The 21,641-nt window shown below is 34.8% G+C and overlaps 2 protein-coding genes across 8 annotated transcripts in view; one reads left to right on the top strand and one right to left on the bottom strand.

Annotated features, from left to right (window-relative positions):
* Positions 1 to 6,759, top strand: part of PLEKHG7 (pleckstrin homology and RhoGEF domain containing G7) — an 87,540-nt gene extending 80,781 nt beyond the window's left edge. Inside the window, 2 exon segments of the mRNA XM_033427739.2 lie at positions 284 to 381; positions 1,385 to 6,759. Coding sequence (XP_033283630.1) covers positions 284 to 381; positions 1,385 to 1,492 — 206 coding nt within the window. The 3' untranslated portion in view covers positions 1,493 to 6,759.
* Positions 1 to 21,641, bottom strand: part of EEA1 (early endosome antigen 1) — a 143,849-nt gene that overhangs the window by 1,067 nt on the left and 121,141 nt on the right. For 2 of the 7 annotated variants that reach the window (XM_004269545.3, XM_033427735.2), the window contains 8 exons: positions 19,681 to 19,863; positions 13,252 to 13,437; positions 12,123 to 12,254; positions 10,952 to 11,137; positions 9,808 to 10,046; positions 9,431 to 9,551; positions 8,772 to 8,870; positions 4,332 to 7,840 (listed from right to left, as the gene is read on the bottom strand). In XM_004269545.3, the coding sequence (XP_004269593.1) occupies positions 7,718 to 7,840; positions 8,772 to 8,870; positions 9,431 to 9,551; positions 9,808 to 10,046; positions 10,952 to 11,137; positions 12,123 to 12,254; positions 13,252 to 13,437; positions 19,681 to 19,863 (1,269 nt within the window). In that variant the 3' untranslated portion in view covers positions 4,332 to 7,717. The other 5 variants (XR_007470300.1, XR_004483140.2, XM_033427736.2 and 2 more) reach the window with 5 other exon arrangements.

A 21,641-nucleotide genomic window follows, 5' to 3' on the forward strand; every position in this document is an offset into this window, starting at 1 on the left:
TGCTAAGCTTTTTCCTTGGGAAGGAACACATTTTCCATCACTTAAGCCATAAATGCATTTCCTCAGGCCCCAGAAGTCATTGGCTAAGGAAGAAAAGGTTTTCATATTTAAGTGGTCTCTCTTTGGACATAGCAGTAAAGTCTTGGTCTTGGAATCAGATTCTTTTTTAATCGACATAAACCTCCCACACTCATTAATAAACAAACAGAAATCCAGGTTCTTGTATTGAGGAACTGGATTTCATATTAAATGCTTTGGCTTTTTGTCTTTAATCTTTTTCTAGTCTTTGGGCTGAGAAACTCTTTCCTCATACAACATGAAAACAGCTATCAACAGTGTATAGCAGCATTCTTATTACAAGCCCAAACAGAAAACATCAAGGTATGTATTTCAATTTTGTAGGTTTTGATTCTTCAGACTTAAGGAAAAAAATCTCACCCCAAGCTCATTAAGGAACAGTGAATGGAAAGTTTTGTGTATTTTCCTCTCCTGCTTTGGGAAGGGGGGAGGTTGGAAGGAGGGGAAGGATATGAATATCTAGACCATACCAGGCTCAGAAACCTCAGAACTGACCATCTTCTTACATCCCCAGTGTGGACACAGCCTCCCTCATTTTTTCCTGCGGCAGAAGCTCAAGAGCTGCCTCTGACTTCTGGGAGGTCTGTAGGAAATGAGGGAAGAACTGCTTTGGATTGCGTGCTGGATTTTTAAGATGCTCCGATCAATTTCCAAAGCCCCAGTATGCACACAGTATGATGCCAGCTTAAGTGAGGGGCTCCTGCAGAAATGAACTGTGTCATGTCTTCTTTTCACCCTTTGAAACTATGCTACTGTTTTTACAGCTATGGAGCTGAAGAGCAGCTGCCTATCTGACTCTGGTTTCTTTATCTTAGAAGTTTCCATTTTTGTCTTTCCCCTGGTAGGCTTTCATCAGGGCAGCAATGTGGCCAGACAATTAATGGAAGACTACATTATTTTCAAGGAGTCAGTTTCCTCCCTCAGTCTGTTTTTCAAGTTATGCCACTGATTAAGAACTTCTGTTTCTACACAAAGTGGAAATTCAAGAAATTCAGCTTTCAAACTACTTATATTCCCAGTATTCATCTTTGTAAGTAGTCGTCATTGACTATTATGGTTTCTTGACTCCTCACAATTGTTTATCCAGCTTGCATACCATATTCATCTAATCCATTTGCATTTTCATATGTGATTACAGGTATTTATGATATATTCGATTTAAGAAAGAAAATGGGAAACATAGGCAAATGTTTCATCAGTCTTCAGTTTTAAAGAGCAAGTCAACAAATACAAAGGAAAATATTAATCCAAATATGTGAGAAATTTAACATTTTCTTCTCTCTATATATTTTTTCTTTCTTAACAGAAAACATGGATTGCACAATTAACAGCAGCAATCTCTTGCTTCACCAAGAGTCAGGAAACCAAGATGATGTCCATATTCACTTTGCCTGCAGAATCCTCGGAAATTTAAGGACCCAAAACAAGTGGCACACCTTTTTACACGTTGGGGATTAAGGTATTCTTTCATTCAAACTTGTAACACTTACCTAGTGATGAGCTAAAAGAAAATGTGCATTTTAAAGAAGTTCCAGAATTTAAGCTAGGAAATTCCTCAGCGTAGAGTAATAATGGCTGCAACAAATTTGAACCAGAAGGAATTTCTTGGTAAGTGTATACATGCTGATATCCAGACTACGTTATAATGCTTCAGTCAGGCTTGCAAGAGGGGTGAGGGAAGTATGATGCTATTATAATTCGTAAAAGGCGAATGATCAGGTAAATGCAGTATCAGGAGGAAAACAATGCCCACTGCTTGCATCTGATATGAATTCTAGCATCTTACTTTGTGTGTATCTGTAATGAAACCAAGTTTCCTACATGACTTATAAATCAGCCTTACTGCTCTACAGTCCTACCTCATACAAAGCTTGATTGCTCTTTTAACATACTAAGCAATGAATAATAAGGTCTCCATCTTAGTAGCAGTTTTTAAATTCCTAGTCTCCAACAGTTTATTTATCTCAGGTATACTTTATATAACTCTTAACATGGAAGGAGAAAATCCCAAAGACTAAATTCCATTGTTTTAAGAAAGAAAAAGCAAATATCTGTTCCAGTTTCACCAGTTAACAGTTTTACTTGGGAAATTTCATAGAAATAGTAGGATATCTTTCTCTAAATCTCACTTTTTGAAGAACAGTGGAGTTTGTCATAAAACTTCTTTCTGGTTTTGAGTGTGTGTATGTGTGTGTGAGAGAGAGAGAGAGAGAGAGAGAGAGAGGGGCACAGTACAGTTACTTCGTCTTATTTGGCAGGACTTGAAACATCATTAGAATTTCTTAAGAAAGAGAGCTTGAACTATTATCATGGTGGAATATACTATTAACTACATGTAAGGAACTAGTTCTTATAGTCAGATTATATCAAAAGGAAATCCACAGATTTCAATTTCAGACATGGTACCTTTTTCAGTTTCCAAAATGGAAGTAGTAAATTTATCAACTTGGACTGCAAGACAAATTATACCTTAACTGATCTCCTTAAGCTGGAGAATGGGATAGAAAGGATGATGCTTGGGGAAGTCACATGCACAGTTAATTCTTTGAGAAAAATGTGATTTCACCATGTAAACCAGGCAGTATAGACAAGTGCAGCATAACAGTTATTTTCAAGGGCCAAGCACCATTAGAATGGAGGGTCACAGCCCATGTATAATAATGTCATATTTATTAGGAGTAAGTGAAAATGAAAGGAAAATCAGGAAGGCAGTAACTATGGTTAATGCCTAAGAATAAATGAGAAAAAAAAGGCAAAGTACAGGAGAACAAATTTCAAGTGAGTTCTTAGAGATGAAAAATATGTACTTTTTTAGAAAAAAGTTAACAATTTCTTGCAAGGATTTCTAGATATCAGCCAACTTAGGAAAAGGGCAATGGACTAGGTGATCTCCCAAGATTCCTTTTAGTCTGAGTCCAGTAAACATATATTTGTTTATATGTATAAAACTATTTTCTCCCTTAAATCTCATTAAAGGAAGAAAAAGACTGACTAAATTAACATGTAAATTTAATTAGTTAAGATGTAAAACAGCTTTTACAAAGAAATATTAGCACTTCTGTGTTCACTGCAGCACTAGTCACAATAGCCAAGATATGGAAAAAACCTTAATGTTCACCAACAGATGAGTGGATAAAGAAACTCTGGTACGTACATACAATGGAATTCTATTCAGCCTTGAAAAAGAAGGAACTTCTGCAATATGAAACAACATAGATGAACCTTGAGGACATTATGCTAAGGGAAATAAGTCAGTCACAGAAAGACAAATACTGCATGATTCCACTTATATGAGATTTCTAAAATACTCAAATTCATAGAATCAAAAAGAGTGGAATGGTAGTTGCCAGAGGCTGGGGGTAGGGGGAAATGGGGAGTTACTAATCAATGGGCATAAAGTTTCAGTTAAGCAAAATGAGTAAGCTCGGGAGATCTGCTGTACTGTACACTTTTACAAGAGTTGTCAAGAGGGTAGATCTCATGTTAACTGTTCTTAGCACAATAAGATAAAACTTAAAAGAATATACTATGTATTTAAAGTGAAATTCTATAAAGCTCACAAAAGAGCATATCTAATATATAATATATTAAGTGCTTGAGGATATACATGTTATTGTCTTCAGAGGGAAACACAGAGTAAAATGAAAAATCCCTTCTGGAACTTTGGTTCCCAGGGGAAAAAAAAAAATCAGTAAAAAGCAATGGTACATTGAGCCTTTAAATGGTCACCTGGGTATTAAATGTACAATGAAAGAAGAGATTAATATTGTTTAATATTTTTTAGTTTTATTATTTTTCTCAATAATGAATGAAATGAAAAGGGGCTGTCTCGAGCAAAATAGCATTAGTAATTTCTCTTGAAATATGAACTTAATTACTATTCTTAGTTGAACATTAAAGCACACCCATTGTGAGGTTGGGCTTGACATATATATATACACTATTAATACTATCTATAAAATAGATAACTGAGAACCTACTGTATAGCACAGGGAACTCTATTCAGTGCTCTGTGGTGACCTAAATGGGAAGAAAATCCAAAAAGGGATATATGTATACGTATAGCTGATTCACTTTGCTGTACACTAGAAACTAACACAACATTGTAAAGCAACTATACTCCAATAAAAATTAATTTAAAATAATAAAGCACACCCATTGTCTATATCCAAGTGCAAAGTTCTAAATCTGTAAATAAATTAATGTAAAATGGCTAATTTTTTAAATAGACAAAATAATTTAGTCACAGAATATACTAGAAATTATTTTTTAATATCTTTAGCATATTTTTTAAAAAAGCAACAATTCAATAAAGGATTCTTCCATTGTTCTTTATACAGATTCAAATGTTATATAATTTATCAGTTACATTTATAATCAATAACCTTCCACTCACTGAGTTTAGAAACCACAGTATTTACTGAGCTAAACTCTCTCACAAATAAGGCACAACTACATGATCACAAGTAGTAAACAACACAATGAATCCAAAAACTAAACAAAATATTCATGCAAAAGTATCTACAGAAGTTATGAATATATGATCCAGTTCAAGAAGTACAGAATGTCATATACATAACTGCATCATGTTACAGTAAATTCACTACTTCTACAGGGAGAGGACCTAGCTATTTCCAATTCTGCTTTATACAATTTTACATAAATTTAGTAAGTTTATGCACAGTATTCACATTTGCAACAATAACTGATCATTAAAATTCAGGCAAAGGGCAATTAAGACAATAATGTGTGGTACATTATATAATTACAGAATACCATTCATCAAGCTCTTGTCTAGGAATACTAAATTGATGGCACGTTTAAATTTTGTGGATCAAATCATCCATGGTTTCATAGCCAAAGTGCATTTAAAAAAAACTGCTGTAGTCAAATAGGTCATGAATATCAAAATATATGATCATAATTTGCTTTCCACTTAAAAGCTAAACATCTTTATGCAAATGCAAGGTTAAAAAAAAGTGGCTTTAAAGTTCCCAAAACTATAAAATAATCATAAAGCCTCTTCAAGAGAGATGGGGAACTAACAAATTTGGCAGTTACTATGTAACACTACTATGAAGAAACTATTAAACTAGCTAATTCCACATTAAGAGGTAGTTGAACAAAATTACACACTGCATTGAGGTTGTTGTGTTTGTTTCCCTCTTTTCTTCAAAATAAACAAATCCTATACCAGCAGCTTTGTCTTCTTTCTACTAAAAATTCTGTAGGTGTAGGTGTAGTTTATTGTACACTAACCCAGCAAGACTTGATTTTAACTCACGTTTCTGTGCTTGGGTTTAGAATTTACTAACAGGTGATGCCAATAGGCTTTGCATTAGAGCTGAGAGCTGGGACTCCATACGTGCCAGCTCTAAATCACTGACAAATAGTACCAGCAGACATCTAAAATGTCGAACCAGTAAGCACTCAGAAGATGACTTTTTAATTAAAAGAAACAGAAAACCCTTTAATTTTTGTTTCCAAAACACCTTATTGGTGGGATTAATAGCAAAATATTGTTTCATTTCTAAATATAATAGCCTAATTATTTGGGGCCTAGGAAGTGAGATTAGCTAGATGAAGAGTAGAAAATCACTCAAATACATATGGTTATATTTGTTGTCCCCACAATTTTTTATGAATATGTGGGTGGGGGGACAAGACAGGGATAGGCCTTCAGTGCACCCAACTGGGAGATGAGTGAACAAATATTCTAAGCCAGAAGAATTCCCGTGAAGTTTCATATCATAAAAAAATAATAACAATAGTGCTGTGAATGTTTTTCCAACATGCTTATTAATTTACTTATAAGTATAGAATTAAGACTATTTGAAAGAATTTATATGAAAATGCATAAATAATTTTAGCTCAATTTTTATTATCCAACTTATTTTTAATAAAGATCCACTGTATTTCTTCATTCTATACGCTCAAGGATATATGTTTATTTGAGTCCAGGGACTCAATCAGGGTCCTTAGTAGCTACTGACAACAGAGTTTACTTAAATGGGTTTTTTAAATAATTAAATGAATATATGGCAATCTCTTTGTTTGTATACATTATAGGAAGAGCATAAACATAATTTCAGCATGATATTTGAAAGCAAGTGTACATTATAAACTATGTATTATAAATGAAATATTAGCTCCCATCCTTCCCTATTACCAAATGATTGCACTGAATGAATATATAGCTTTACTTTCTTCAGAGTAATAAACCAATATTAATGAGTTCTCTCTTCAGATGTTCTCCAATTTTCCAAATTAATAAGACTGATAAAGTTCAATTCCATTGTTCAGCATCCAAATAAGCTAATTTTTAATTACCCTCAATTTGCCAGTCTGTTTCAGTTCTAGTTATAATTTGGGGATTCCTAAATACATCTGTTTTTGGCGATACTCTATTATCCAACTGTTATTTCAAGGTAATTTCATAGCATTATTTTTGCAGAGTAAACAGATACACAGTTGATATGGAACCCCAAATTCAGAACCTTTTAAAATTTAAGTCAAATTTAAAACTTAAAAAATTTCTTCCCTATTAGGTAAGAAGAGAATATAAAGCAGAAAATATAAAGCAGAATATTTAATGTCTCCTTACCATTTTGTATTTGTTTTCACAGATAAGACTATAGCAATATCAGTTACTAGCTTTAAGATGCAAAATCTATAAAACAATTACAGTGAAGCTGAGCTATGCTTGAGAAGGTTAAACCAAATTACCTTGAAAAAAGCAGATCCATTAAAAAAGCAAATTCAGATTCTTGAAGATGCTGGAGAGACAAAATGAGGATATAAAATGAAGGCTAATCTCAGAAGACTTCCCACTTAAACAGAGAATACAAGCATTATACAACTTCTATTATTCACCTTCCAACTGGGGATGAGGGTGGGAGTTTAAAAATGAGATAGAAAAAGACAAAAAGAAAAATTAACCCTAATCTTTAAAATACAACCCGAGGATAACCATAAAATAATTTTCCAGAGGTTTTCATAAAATCCACCCAAGAGAATTTAATCAGTATTGTTAAAATAAAAACCATGTTTGAATTCATAGTTAATATTTAAATATAATCTGTATTTGGAACACTTGAGTAGTAAATTTGTAACATAACAATGCAACTGAGCTATGGACCTGTGTATAAGGGAAAAAAAGCTTTATAGTTCTATGCATTTCACAATGAGAATATTTAATATAATGTGTTATTGTGCAACATAGCTGATATGGTAACATCACCCATGTACATTTCTTGATACTAAATGTGGGAGAAAGAAGTAAGCTATGGAAGTGCATTCATGTCATTTCTGAACAATGAAATTATATTTAAAAAAATACATTGCTATTTTCCGTCCAAAATTCATTTCCATCCAAAATTTATTTACATTTCATTGGCTACTTCTAAACTTGGCATGAAAGCTATTCCAGGGTAAATGGAAAAAAGTAATGAAAGATGGGCTCGAGTCTCACAAAAATAGAAGAGTTTTACTTGATAACATTCCAAAATATATGAATTCTAATTTGGTTTAGTATTGCAACCACTGTCCAAACCGAATAGTAGTAGTCCAAGATATCTATTAAGTGTATTATTAAAAATCTAATGTTAGTGTAATATTACTCTGAAGTTGTGATAACCCATTATCCTTGCAAGTCATTGAAACATGCATCACAGACACGAACAGGCTTCTTGGAAGAAGGAGTTAAGGCATTTTTGGCTGAACACTCAGCACAGAAGATATTTCCACATTGTCTGCAGTGATGCTGTAAATGACAAAAATTAAACATTTTTAAGCATAAAAACTACCAAAAGTATTATGAGACTACAAGAATACAGCAAACTTCATTGTGAAGGTATACTAACTTTCAAGTGATTAGCATTTAATAATATAAAATCTCAGTATGTCGATTTAATCCCTTAGTTAATTTGAATGCTTCCTATTTAATCAGATACTGTACTAAACATTTAATATGGAATTTATCTTGGAATTCTCAGAAGAACCTTAGGAGGCATTTTAATGCCTTAATAAAGTGCTTAATAAAGCACTTCTATCAGGTGAAAATTATTCCTATTTACAAAATGTTTCAGGCATAATTTCTTCAATAGGAATATAAACTTGAAACATCACATAATGGCATTATTTAAAATGATTTGATTTTTTTTTTTTTTTTTTTTGCGGTACGTGGGCCTCTCACTGTTGTGGCCTCTCCCGTTGCGGAGCACAGGCTCCGGACGCTTAGGCTCAGCGGCCATGGCTCATGGACCCAGCCACTCCGCGGTATGTGGGATCTTCCCGGACCGGGGCACGAACCCGTGTCCCCTGCATTGGCAGGCGGACTCTCAACCACTGCGCCACCAGGGAAGCCCTAAAATGATTTTTTTATCTCTGCTTTTTTTCCTTTAAGAGAACCCTATGATGACTAAAACATGAGTTTAATACTGATGCACTGGTTCAGAAAATGATTATCCAAGAGAGTAACTCAGTAGGAAGGTAATAACTGAATTTAAAACTAAAATAGAAACACACTAACCAGAAACAAGATTTCATGAAACTTAACTCTATGTAGTTGTAAATTAAAGTTAATAAATGGCAAAACTTTTAAAATCTGTCAAATGCAGGACAATTTCGATGGTTAAAACATTGTCACTGAGAAATAAAATCAAGAACCACAGCAATATAACAAAACCATTTACCCGTCTCACGGTTACTGAAAAGCCTTTCCCACAGGCCATACAGTTTTGTACTTCATTGTCTTCAGCCCACTTTCTATTCAACGCTTGTGTATGTTTGATCTATTCAAAAAAAAAATACATTATAATGTTCAGTGCTGTAAAGAATGATAATTTCTAAGTTGGTGGCCAAGTTTTAAAATGGATAAAATTTTAAAAATCAGAAATACTTTGGTCAACTTCCATTATCAAAAGTTGTTACATAATTAAGTCTGAATGACAATAAATAAATAAAGCAAAGCAAGTTTTATACCTCAAAGGCATTGGTAATTTCTAACCTTTGGTGATTTCCCATTCATTCTAACCCTAAGGATCAATCCTTCCTTGGAACTCTGAGCATATAATCAGATCACTTCTTTATCACATAGCAACTCATTCATTCCTTTGTGCTCTTCCCAATAATGACAATTCATGAATGATGTGGCTCTCTAATCATTGGGGTCTCAGATAAGTTCTTTAAATCTTATATTTAATTACCTGTAACACCTGCAATACTGCTACACAGGCAGTAGCCATTCAAAAGTATTATTAAATATGAGATTTTTTTTAAATGCTGAAAATATGCTTTTCACTAAGAGGTAAATTCTAGACTAAAAAACTGCCTCATACACCAGGTGACTCACTTGAAGGGACTGATTCTCTCTGCCCAGTTCCTGCACTGCTGCAGTTGTATTATCCAGCTTTCTTTGCAATTCTAGTACTTTGGTTTGAAGCTTTTCTATTTCACCTTCTCCTTTAAGACACCTGAAATAGATTGCAAAAACAATTCATTTTTAAAAAATCATTAAAGACCCTCTCTGAACACAGATAATGAACTACTTTAGTAACTTTAAACATAATACATTAATTTCAACTCTGTTGTAAGGGTTAATTTTTAAATGGCTACTTAAATACCTGCAGGAGCACTTTTCTCAAGACTTCTATTTTTTTAAATGTGGAGTACAACAACCTTTTTATCACTTAGCATGGAAATAAACTAATTTTAATAGACATCAACCACCTTTCTAGTAGTGCCCTCCTTTCATCTTGATTATTTTGAACCGTTGCTTCCAATACTGCAATTTCACCCCGTAAGTCGTCCGTCTGTTTCTCAAGCTCACTGACTCTCCGTTGACTGGACTGCCACTCCTTCTTTATGGTGCCCAAGTTTTCATTTAATGCTGTAATCTGCATGGTAAGTTTAGTCTCATTTTCTTCATGCTGCTTCATTCCTACTTCTTTTTCTTTTATTTCGGAAAGCTGAGAAAAGGAAAAACAGTGGGTAAAAAACCTATTACAAAAGTAGTGCAAAATTTAAGTTAGTTGCTGAACTTTAAATATTGGCAACATAAATAATAACTTCTTCAGGGAAGAAGGCACTGATAAAACTGATTCCACAAACATCTGTGTAGGTTGAACTGACAATGGTCATAACATTGAAATGGTGGTCAGCAAGCCTCTTATAAGATCAAACTAAAGTAAAGCAATTTGAGATTTTCCTTTTTTCCACTAGAACAGGGGAAGAACACATAGTTAGGGATAGCAAGGTGCCCTGGAGATAGAGCTGGCATTTTCTTATGTCTCAAATTCCAAATGCATCCTTTTGTCTCTATCAACCTGCCAAAAAAACAGTACTTCAAATCACTGTGTGAACTTGAAATTGCAGTTCTTCAATGAAAACATTCAGCAGTCAATTTATCTGGGGATATCTGGACTTAATTCAACAGAGGAAAGCCAGATGCTTCCCATTTGGCATGCACAAGTTAGGGAAGGAAAAGTAGACTTTGGTCATTGTAATTCCAAACTGAAGTTTCCGTTCCCCCTTATCAACATTCAGTTTGACCAAACAAATGAGTTTAACATGATTAGCATTCATGCCATTTACCTCAATCTACATAGTTATAGGTTTGTTTGTTTTTCTGGCACTAAAAGTGCCCCCCCATCATGTTTTATTGAATTTTCACTTATATAAACCAAAATATAATCACAGAATAAAATATTTCCAATCACATGTCAGCTATTTAGACAAATCAGATCTCTTGTCTTAAATCAAAAATTAAATGTTAGGTGAGCATTTGAATCATAATTTTTAAGTAGAAAAACCCTCTCTTACTGGATTAATTTACAAAATCAATTAAAAAACACACCTCCCACCACTAACTTACCAGTTTAGCTTCCTTCTCCATAAATTCTTTCTTCAGCTCATCTTCTTCCTTTTTCATCTGCTCTTTTAGCATTTGCTGGGCTTTCTTCTCCTGTTCAAGGGTTGCCTTTAGGGAATCTACTTTCCCTTGAAGCTCTAATTTCTGCTGAATCAAAAGCTGTTTGGCATCCTTGAGATTTGTTACCTCCTATGAGAAAGTGAGGCCAAAATAAACCATCCTTTATAGTAAAAACAAAAATGTAGCTGAAATTTATGCAACTTATTACAATATAAACAAAGAGTTTTAGCCTCTTACAAGAGTCTTAAAGTTCAGTATTTCAAACAGTTGATTAAAAAGGTGAAATATTATGTACTTCCTGCTCAACAATCATTTAAATTCAAGTGATGCTTTGCATGCATATGTTTTGATTAAATTATGTGAAAATTTTCTACCCCTTATTTTCCCTTTCTTCATTTAGGAAGCATTTATTGGTTCAACATTTAGGCATCACACACTGTGTCACGTTCTAGGGATATATATATAAAGATGAATTATATACATTCCCTGCTTTACGGAAGTCACAGTCTGGAAGAACATAATGACATAAAGAGGTAAGTAATTATAAAGCAAAATGGCAAGTATACTGATAGACATAAGAGGTATTATGAGAGCACTCAAGGGAAAATCCAACCTTTCTCTAAGAAAATGACATTTTACAAACACTTTACAAAGCAAATTATAAGCAGTTAATTTTTTCAGGTGGCATGCCAGTCATGCTAATGATAGGAAAAATGTTCTAAACAACAGATTATTAAAGGATTTTAGGAAGAAAAACGATTAAAAAACAATCCCTTAAAATCTTAATTCTAAACTCTTACATATTTTGAAGTTTACTATCTGTAAGCATAACGGATAGCTCTGTCGATTATCACCTCAATAAAATCTAAACTTTTAGGGTTACTTTGCTTTATTCAGTAATTTGAAAACAAAGGTAACATAATTTCAATATGTGTATAGATATTATGCAACACGAGCACTGTGAGAGCGAGAGTATTTGTCAAAAAACAGCAAAACAATGTGCCTGGCACATAGTATGTCCTAAAATAAATAAATAAAATAAATATATATACACAAATCTTTTTAACAACACTAACACAATACAAAAGGAAAAACAATGATTATCTTCACATACCTTTATGCTTTCTTGCTTGTGAGACTTGAGTTCTTCACTCAATTTAGCAATTTCTTTTTCTTGTCTACACTTAATTTCCTCTATCTCTGCCAATTTACATTTTTCATTTACTAGTTCTTTTTCTTTCAGTGACTATAGAAAAAATGATTTATTAAAAAAGTTTTAAAGTAAATACTTAAAAGTAATATAACAAAAATGACTGCTACTATTTATGACTGCCCCTTCCACCTTAGTTAACTTGAGCAAATTATTTACCTTCTCTTGCCTCTGTGTCCTTATTTATACAATATGAACAAAAAGATCATTATAAGGATTAAATAGTTACAGTAACTATTAAAATTAATAGTGCCTGGCTAAAGTTTAGCTAAAACTACCATCTTATGCTTATTATCATCATCACTATCTTTATATAGGGCGCCTAGGGAGGAGGAGTATACATTATCTAATCTCTATGCCAGGTAGCTCTTTTTAATCATTTTATAGGTAAAGGAACAAAGACTTAGAGCAGTTAAATAAGCTATTAAAAGTAGAACCATAAAACTAAAACAAGATCTGCCTGATCTAAAACCCTTGTAATTAAAGGCCTCTAAACTATAGTTCTGTCAGAATTTTCTAACCTTGAGGCACAAATCATAAATTTCATGCCAGCCTCACCAGCGCCATCACTACAAAAACATCCACCAATTTTTAAAAATAATTCAGAGGTAATTCCCTGGCGGTCCAGTGGTTAGAACTCTGTGCTCTCACTGGCAAGGGCCTGGGTTTGATCCTTGGTCAGAGCACTAAGATCCCACAAGCCACACAGTGCAGCAAAAAATTAAAAAACACATAATTCAGGAACTGCACAAATAAAATATACCAAGAACTTCAGGAACTGTACACTTCAGAATAATATCAGCTGATGGAAATATAAAATTTCAATTATGAAACCAAAAACTGTTTCCTAGAATTTGAATTTCTCATTCATATAAAATTTTAACTGATCTTTAAACGTACTGGTCATAATACAATGCTTTCAACTTTATAACTTAGCATCATTTATATAAAATACACCCCTACTTACCTTTAGAAAAAGCTGGTTCTTAATTTTAAATACTAAGATTCTAGATTTAGTCAGAAAATAAAATACCTTTTCTTTCTGTATATCCTGTAGTGCTTTACTCTGCTCCTTCAATTGCTGTTCTTTCTTTGCTAAATCTTGCTCCAAAGTAGCCTTGGTGGTCTTCAGTTCTTGAATCAATTTATTTTGGTTTCCAATTTGATTTCTATTTGAAATCAAGTCCTCCTGTGCTAGAGAAAGCTTCTCTTCTACAGACTTATAAAAACAATTTCCCCAAATTATTATGTCATTTTTTGGCAAATTTCAACAGAAACATAATAGTTAACAGTTATACATAAGTTATGCATAGCATAGTGGAAAGTAATATATTTTAAAAAGATAGTAAATGGGCAGAAGACCTAAACAGACATTTCTCCAAAGATATACAGATTGCCAATAAACACATGAAAGGATGCTCAACACCACTAATCATTAGAGAAATGCAAATCAGAACTACAATGAGGTATCACCTCACACCAGTCAGAATGGCCATCATCATAAAATCTACAAACAATAAATGCTGGAGAGGGTGTGGAGAAAAGGGAACCCCCTTGCACTGTTGGTGGGAATGTAAATTGATACAGCCACTATGGAGAACAGTATGGAGGTCCTTAAAAAAACAGAACTACCATATGACCCAGCAATCCCACTACTGGGCATATACCCTGAGAAAACCATAATTCAAAAAGAGACATGTACCACAATGTTCACTGCAAGACTGTTTAGAATAGCCAGGACATGGAAGCAACCTAAGTGTCCATCGACAGATGAATGGATAAAGAAGATGTGGCACATATATACAATGGAGTATTACTCAGCCATAAAAAGAAACAAAATTGAGTTATTAGTGAGGTGGATGGACCTAGAGTCTGTCATACAAAGTGAAGTCAAAAAGAGAAAAACAAATACCGTATGCTAACACATATATATGGCATCTAAAAAAAATAGTTCTGATGAACCTAGGGGCAGGACAGGAATAAAGAAGCAGACATAGAGAATGGACTTGAGGATATGGGGAGGGGGAAGGGTAAGCTGGGACAAAGTGAGAGAGTGGCATGGACATATATACACTACCAAATGTAAAATTGATAGTGGGAAGCAGCCACATAGCACAGGGAGATCAGGTCGGTGCTTTGTGACCACCTAGTGGGGGGGATAGGGAGGGTGGGAGGGAGACGCAAGAGGGAGGAGATATGGGGATATATGTATAGCTGATTCACTTTGTTATACAGCAGAAACTAACACAACATTGTAAAGCAATTATAACTCCAATAAAGATGTTAAAAAAGTTAAATTAAAAAAGATAGTATGTTATGCCCTTCAGTAAGATGATGTAAAAGAGAAAGAATGCTAGATAACTAACTCTCTTGCCTATGCAAAATACTTGTAGTATTTTGCCTAGGCAAGTATAAAATAATAAAACGGAAGCAATTCCAAAGCTTTAGAAATAATCTGTATTTACTAGCTAAGTGATACGAAGAATATCAAATAAGTAGGAACCATATCAAACACACTCAGAGAACATATACATAATGAGAAGATATGGGGAGACATGGGAAGAAAGCAATTTAAAAAGATAGTTAAACGTGACATATATGCATACATGTTTTGTAGGATCTATGATGGCCCTTGACACGCTAAAAGGTTTATTTAATAAATAGAAAGGGATTTTTGTCTTGGGGGAAAAAATGTATTTCTAATCTGCCAACTGATTAAGTGAACTAAAAGAGTAAAGTCAACCAGACATCTGAGGCTCTACTTCTAACAAGGCCATCACCCCCATCCTCTTAACTTCTCATCTGTGTGGTAGAAGTAGCTCTGTCAGTTAACACAGTCCATAGTTACTAACTGTTCGAAGGCCCAAATATTTCAAGAAGCTGAAGCTGGGGGAAACAGCAACTTTTTGACTCATTAGGTTTTGATTTGGAGGTGGATATGGTAACAGGTGGGGAATGGAAAATGGCAGGAACCTTGCCACTCTCAGCTGCTAAGGGAAATAACTCTAAGATGCTCTTCCACCATCTAGAAGTTGTTTATCTTTCTTATTCTGGAGATACAGTTTCTTTGGAAAAAAAGGCAGAAGATACAATTCAGGAGGAATCACTGCTATCTAGGCTTGGCTACAGTAAGCATTTGATAAAGAATCGATGAAAAATAAATGAATAAATGAAAACCTTATTTAAAGGGCTTTACTTAAGCTTCCTGAAAGAGATTATTCCTTACAAATAACCCGGTTCAGAAGTCTTTTCTGATATAAATCAAATTTCCATTTTCAATAGTTTCCAGTAGAACACTAAAAACTGTAAGACTTGCTTTTTGGAAAAGACTTAAAGTCATCTAGTCCTTTACTAATCAAGCAGCTAAGCTTTAATTGAGTATACTACTAAGGTAGACAGGAGGGTAAAAGATGGTCCTGGACTTAAAGAAGCTGACCATATAGCCTGGAAAACAGAACCAGGGTATAAAATGGAAGTTGTACAGGGTATTAGAGCATCTGCTATGTGCCAAATGCACAGAAAAACGAGTGTGAGTGTATTCTCTGTGGAATGTTTAAAGAAGGCTTTGTGGGCATGTCGGAACTGACCTAAGTATCACAAAAGGTGAGAGTGATTTCACAGAAAAAGAATAAAATTTGACAAAGCCTAGCCCATGCTGTTGTAATTGTAATTGTAGCAATTGTAATTCGGTAACAGAGGTCCTGATCTAATGCTAAAGAATACCAACACTTGCTAGAGCCTAAAAGCAAGAACACCCCCAATCTCTGACCACAGAATTCCAAAATGCCCATGGTTTAAATAACAGCCTATAAAATTCTGAACTCACAAAATCCTAGTGACTAAATCTTTAAAGTCAAGTTCAAAATCTGCACTATTTTCTGAGCCAAGACATGTTGTTCTACCTTGCCTCTGAATATTCATCTATGTCATTCAGCAGTATACTGCCGTTTCAAATTTTCCGTTTATCTTTCTTGCTTCCGACTATATTATTTTCATCTGCTCAGCATCTTTTCCCTTGGAGAACTCCCTCTTCCATTAGATGGTTTACTGGGGCTATCTTTAACCCACCCACTGCTACTGGAATAAGCAAATCTCTGAGTATATCAAGTACCAACCCTGATCCTGAATACCCCAATCACATTATAGTAATGTAGCAAAGAAAAAGATTTTCTACACTGTTCTGTGGTAGCTATTGGTGGGTTTTTTTTGGGGGGGGGGGGTCTGTTCAACAATTTTTCTCTTTTCTCTTTCAAAATAAAACTTTAAAATTTTTAGTTATTATTTTTTCTTGATGTTTGATGAAATGACATAAAGAACAGTACTAGGCTAAGAAGATTTACATTTAATTCTAAACTTTTTATCCTAGAATTTTCACTTCACTGAGGGTGCAAAATTTACAGTTAAACGCCACTTCTACCTTTCCTGGAAAACAAAGAATAGCACACAGCATAGCCAGTTTGAAATATACAGTCAACAAATTTTAGTATTTCATAAATAATCCAGCAGATGGGGCTAAAGGCATAGATCAAGCCAGCCGGTCTTGCATTCTACTGGTGTCTTAGTATACACTATCAGCCCACAGATGGCAGCCTTGACTTATGTGTCATGTTACAAGGTTCTGAACGTCTCCCTTTCTCTCTTATACATAAGGTCATATAATAGTCACTGAAGCAAAAGAATGGCTGATCCATTATTCTGGCCTATTATAAATATTATTTGAACTTTCCTAGGAATTTCTTTTTTAAAAAATTAAGTAGTTCAGATACCTGTCATTTTGGAAGGATTAACGTCCAAATATCCTATTTCATAAAAAAATAAAACAGGATATTTTGTCAATATCCTATTTTATAAAAATTTGTCAATATCCTATTTTATTAAAAAATTTCAATATCCTATTTTATATTTGTCAATATCCTATTTTATAAAAAAAATTCTAGTGAAATGATGGTAAAACAATAAAGGGCTACTGCTCTTCCCCAGTGGCATAGTGGTTAAGAATCTGCCTGCCAATGCAGAGGACATGGGTTCGAGCCCTGGTCCGGGAAGATCCCACATACTGCAGAGCAACTAAGCCCGTGCACCACAACTACTGAGCCTGCACTCTAGAGACTTAGAGCCACAACTGCTGAGCCTGTGTGCCAACTGCTGAAGCCCAAGCGCCTAGAGCCCACGCTCCGCAACAAGAGAAGCTGCCGCAATGAGAAGCCCGCGCATCGCAAGGAAGAGTACCCCCGCTCACCACAACTAGAGAAAAGCCCACGCACAGCAACGATGACCCAACACAGCCAAATTAATTAATTAATTTTTTTAAAAAAGGGCTATGAATCAGAAGAGCTGAGATCCAATCATCGTTCTGTTATTGTGCAAACACTAGGCCTGTCACTAATCAAGCAGGGCCTCAGTTTCATCTGCAAAAGGAAGCTTTGAAGAGAGAGTCTATCCATGGCCTCTCAACAGTTGTTAAACTCCACAACAGCCTTATCCCTCTGTCTTTCTCTTCTTGCCCATGTTTACATTTGAATTTTTCTTTTGTGTATAAAATTAGAACATGATGTAGCTTTCGGGCATAATAAAAATAATTGTTGGCTTAATGAAAGAAATACTGATTTAAAAGATCTAAGTCTTATTACTGTGTTATGCTCTTGGGTAAATAATACATCCATATGAAGAAAAAACGTGATTTCTACAGAACTTCTACTCAGTCATTAGGTTTCATCTTCTCTATCACCTCAGTGTCCTTGGAATTCATGCACATTCTGCATCCTTACTACTACCAGCCCGAGCTGTCACCATCCGCACTTGGACTACCACAAAGTCTCCTCTCTCATCCCAACGTTCAGCCACGTTCCCCTACAATCCATTCCTTCTCCTGCAGCCAGTTATTGGCCTAAAATACAAATCCGAGCACATCCTTTCAGTGGTTCCCTCCTGCCTTTAGGATAAAGTCCAAACTCTTCCACAAACCCTCCCTGACTTGCAACAGTATTGTAAAGGAAAGCTAATAATAATTTAAAGCTACTTAGAGAATATAGGAAGTAAGACACTTTCTAAATGTCAGGTGGTATTTTTTTTAAAGAACTCTTGCTAATTGTGAACTATATATATATATATAATATCTACTGTTGGCCCTATGAAAATTCTTTTACCCAGTCTCCTGTTTGTCAGATCATTAGTCACCACTGATTCCTTCACTTCCTTGCACCCTGTACGTTTTGAAACGCCCTTTTGTTTCATATTCTCTCTCCCATTAATCTCTTCTGTTCCATCCTCTTTAACTCCAGTTCTAATCAGCTCACAGCTAGATTACTGGAGTTTATGGAGGAAGGAAGGGAGATAGCCTCTTAACTAATCTCCCCAGCACTAGTTTACGCCAGATCCAAACCAAGCTGCTATCTATAAACCAGTTCCAGGTTGTTGCCTAAATTATACCTTCTTCATTTTATTCCTCTGCTTAGACTCTTCATCCCCCCCGCAACCCAATATAAAGTCCAGTCAGTCGTCCTTGCTAGGCATCTAAGATACCTCACAGTTTGATCCCAACCTTTTTAACTTTAACTTCCAAACACAAACCAGCACTCTAGCAAGACAATTATGGTGACTGCCTCCTGGCTTTGCTGGTTCCCACTGCTGCACCTTTTCTCAAATGTGCCCCTGAGTGAACTGATCTTTCTCAGGACTCTCTGTGTATTCAAATTCTTATATCCTTCAGGACCTGGTCAAGTCCTACCTCCTTCATAAAGCCTTCCCTATAGCAGCCTATGAATAAAGTGACATAGCATATTTATGTATATTATATATAAAAATATTCTGTGATTTTCAACAGAACTTTTCAATAAGGCATTTTAAATTAAGAAACAAAAATCCAAACATAGGAAAGAATCAAAAAGCATACTATTTCACTATGACAAAAAAGAGAAATGGCCGGGGCTTCCCTGGTGGCACAGTGGTTGAGAGTCTGCCTGCCAACGCAGGGGACACGGGTTCGTGCCCCGGTCCGGGAAGATCCCATGTGCCGCAGAGCGGCTGGGCCCGGGAGCCATGGCCGCTGAGCCTGCGCGTCCGGTGCCTGTGCTCCGCAATGGGAGACGCCACAGCAGTGGGAGGCCCGCATACCGCAAAAAAATAAAAAACTCCTTAGATTTTTTTAACAGCAGTCCGTTTTAAAAGTTATTTTTTTTACATAAAGGCAGCAAAGTCCTTAGATAAGCCAATGTAGCAATTAACAATTTCCAAATTATTTCTATTAAAGATGTTATTTTTAAATGCCTGTATTTACATATATATTTTGTTATATAAAACAATTTAAAAAGCATGTTTCTCCAAATATAATAATTCAACAGAAAAGAAGCATGATATTCCACAAATACTAACATTCCTGTGCCCATTTGTGTTCAAATCAATCATTTAATGAATGTCTATAAACAACTTATTGGTTTTTATCATATAATATAGTTCACTATACCTTAAGATCTTGCCTTGTGGCAAGAAGTTCAGATTCCTTCCCATAGAAATCAGACTGAAGCTGTTTTAGACTTTCCTGACTTTTTTCATAGGTATTTTGTAACATTGATATTTTCTGTTTCTCTGCTGCAAGTTCCTGTGCTGCTTGTGTTGACTGCTGCTGTAGTTTATCCTCAAGTTCTGTCTGAAACATACAATAGTTTTTTAAAACAGTATGCATACCAAAAACCAGTTACAAATATAGAATGAAATCCACACAACTAAGATTCCTAAGAACAAACTGAATTGTAGTTATGCCCTAAAATTCTACTTTAATAAAGTGTAACTTACCTTATAGTTACAAAATTAAAGAATTACAAAATTCAACAAGTCCTAATTTAAAAGACAAAAAATGAAACAGCAATTAAATAAAGAAAAAAGAATTTCACTGAGAATCCCAAGTACCAAGGTCTCAGGAGACTGAAAGTAACAACTACATTCTGATGGAAGATACAGTGCTGCATGCTTTAAAAAATGATATAATTTAAGGTTGAACTATGGGAAATTTCTACACGAAGTAATTAAAAAGCCATTACTAAGTTGAAGTATACTGTTTCTACTCCTTGAAATTCAAGAATAACAAGAAATTTCTACAGGTCATCTTTATTAACATCAAGGCAGAAGAAGAGAAGAAAATGTTGCAAAGGTGCAACTCCTCTAAACTCTAAACCTTCAGTCTTTAAGAAGGTTCAGGAGATATGCACAAATTATGACATAAATAAAATATATGTAAGCATAGCATGAAAAGCAGCACTTGGCTTTTAAAATAAATACACTTCAATGAAACTGCTGTTGAAGTCATCAGCGACCCCCTTGTTCCAAAATCCAATATTCATGTCCTTGTCCACATCTCATTGAACATCCCAGCAGTCCTTCAAACAGTTGATGATGCCCCCTCCTAGAAACATTCTTCAACATGGTTTCCAGGACATCTTGTGTTTTAGGTTCTCCTCCTACCTCACTGGTCATTCCATCTTAAAATCTTTTACTAGCTCCTCTCTTGTTTGATCTCTCAATACTGTGTGACCCCAGGGTTCAGTCTCTAGCCCTCTTTTATTCTATATACAGTCTCTATTTAGAAGATCCCAACTAGACCCATTTTTATTAAGAATATAGATATAAAGTACTGTAGTTTACAGCTAGGCCTTGAAATATCTTTTTTAGGATCTGTTAGGAATAAGACTGATATTGTATTGTGTGTAAACTGCACAATGTGGAAAGCAGATATATCTGTGCAAAATCTTTGCCTCTGTGCTGTCAGTGTGATGTGGTTTCTGCATGGTTATATATTACTAGTGATTTTATCAAAACTTCTAAAACTTAAATTACATGGTAAAAGATCTGTAAGAGGCTGCCTAAGTGTTAGTTGGCACATAAAGATAATTGTAGAAGTTGAAGACATGATTGCTATATTTCAATGTTTATTCCCACTCAACATATTGCCTTCTAAGCTTTTTTTGTTCAAAGCATGATCTTAAATATATGTTTAAGTTAATGGACGTAACGCAGGGTTCCTACACTGTATTGGCGTATGTTGGTGGCCCTCTGTGCCCTAGATATATGCACACAGGGTGCAATTAAAAAGCTACAAAGTGAAAGTTGGTTTGGATCCTCTTCATTTCATTTGTTTAGCTTTTCTGTTATTTTTCTCTACTTACAAGTATTCCTGTGAATAAATCCTTGTTAAGTTAAATATTTTAAAAAATATTGTTTATTTACAATTGACTCCTGAATTTATGTCTCTAGCTCCAACCTCTCTGCCTGAACTCTGGGCTCATTATATCCAAGTACTTCCCTGACATCTTCACTTGAGTGATTGATAGATATCTATCTCAAGTAGAAATCTTGATCCCTGACAGGAACCCTGCTCCTCAAAAACATGCTACTTCCCCCAGTAAATATGGCCATCTATCCACTTGTACA

The sequence above is a fragment of the Orcinus orca genome, chromosome 11, assembly GCF_937001465.1.
Source record: "Orcinus orca chromosome 11, mOrcOrc1.1, whole genome shotgun sequence".
Classification (NCBI taxonomy): Eukaryota; Metazoa; Chordata; class Mammalia; order Artiodactyla; family Delphinidae; genus Orcinus; species Orcinus orca.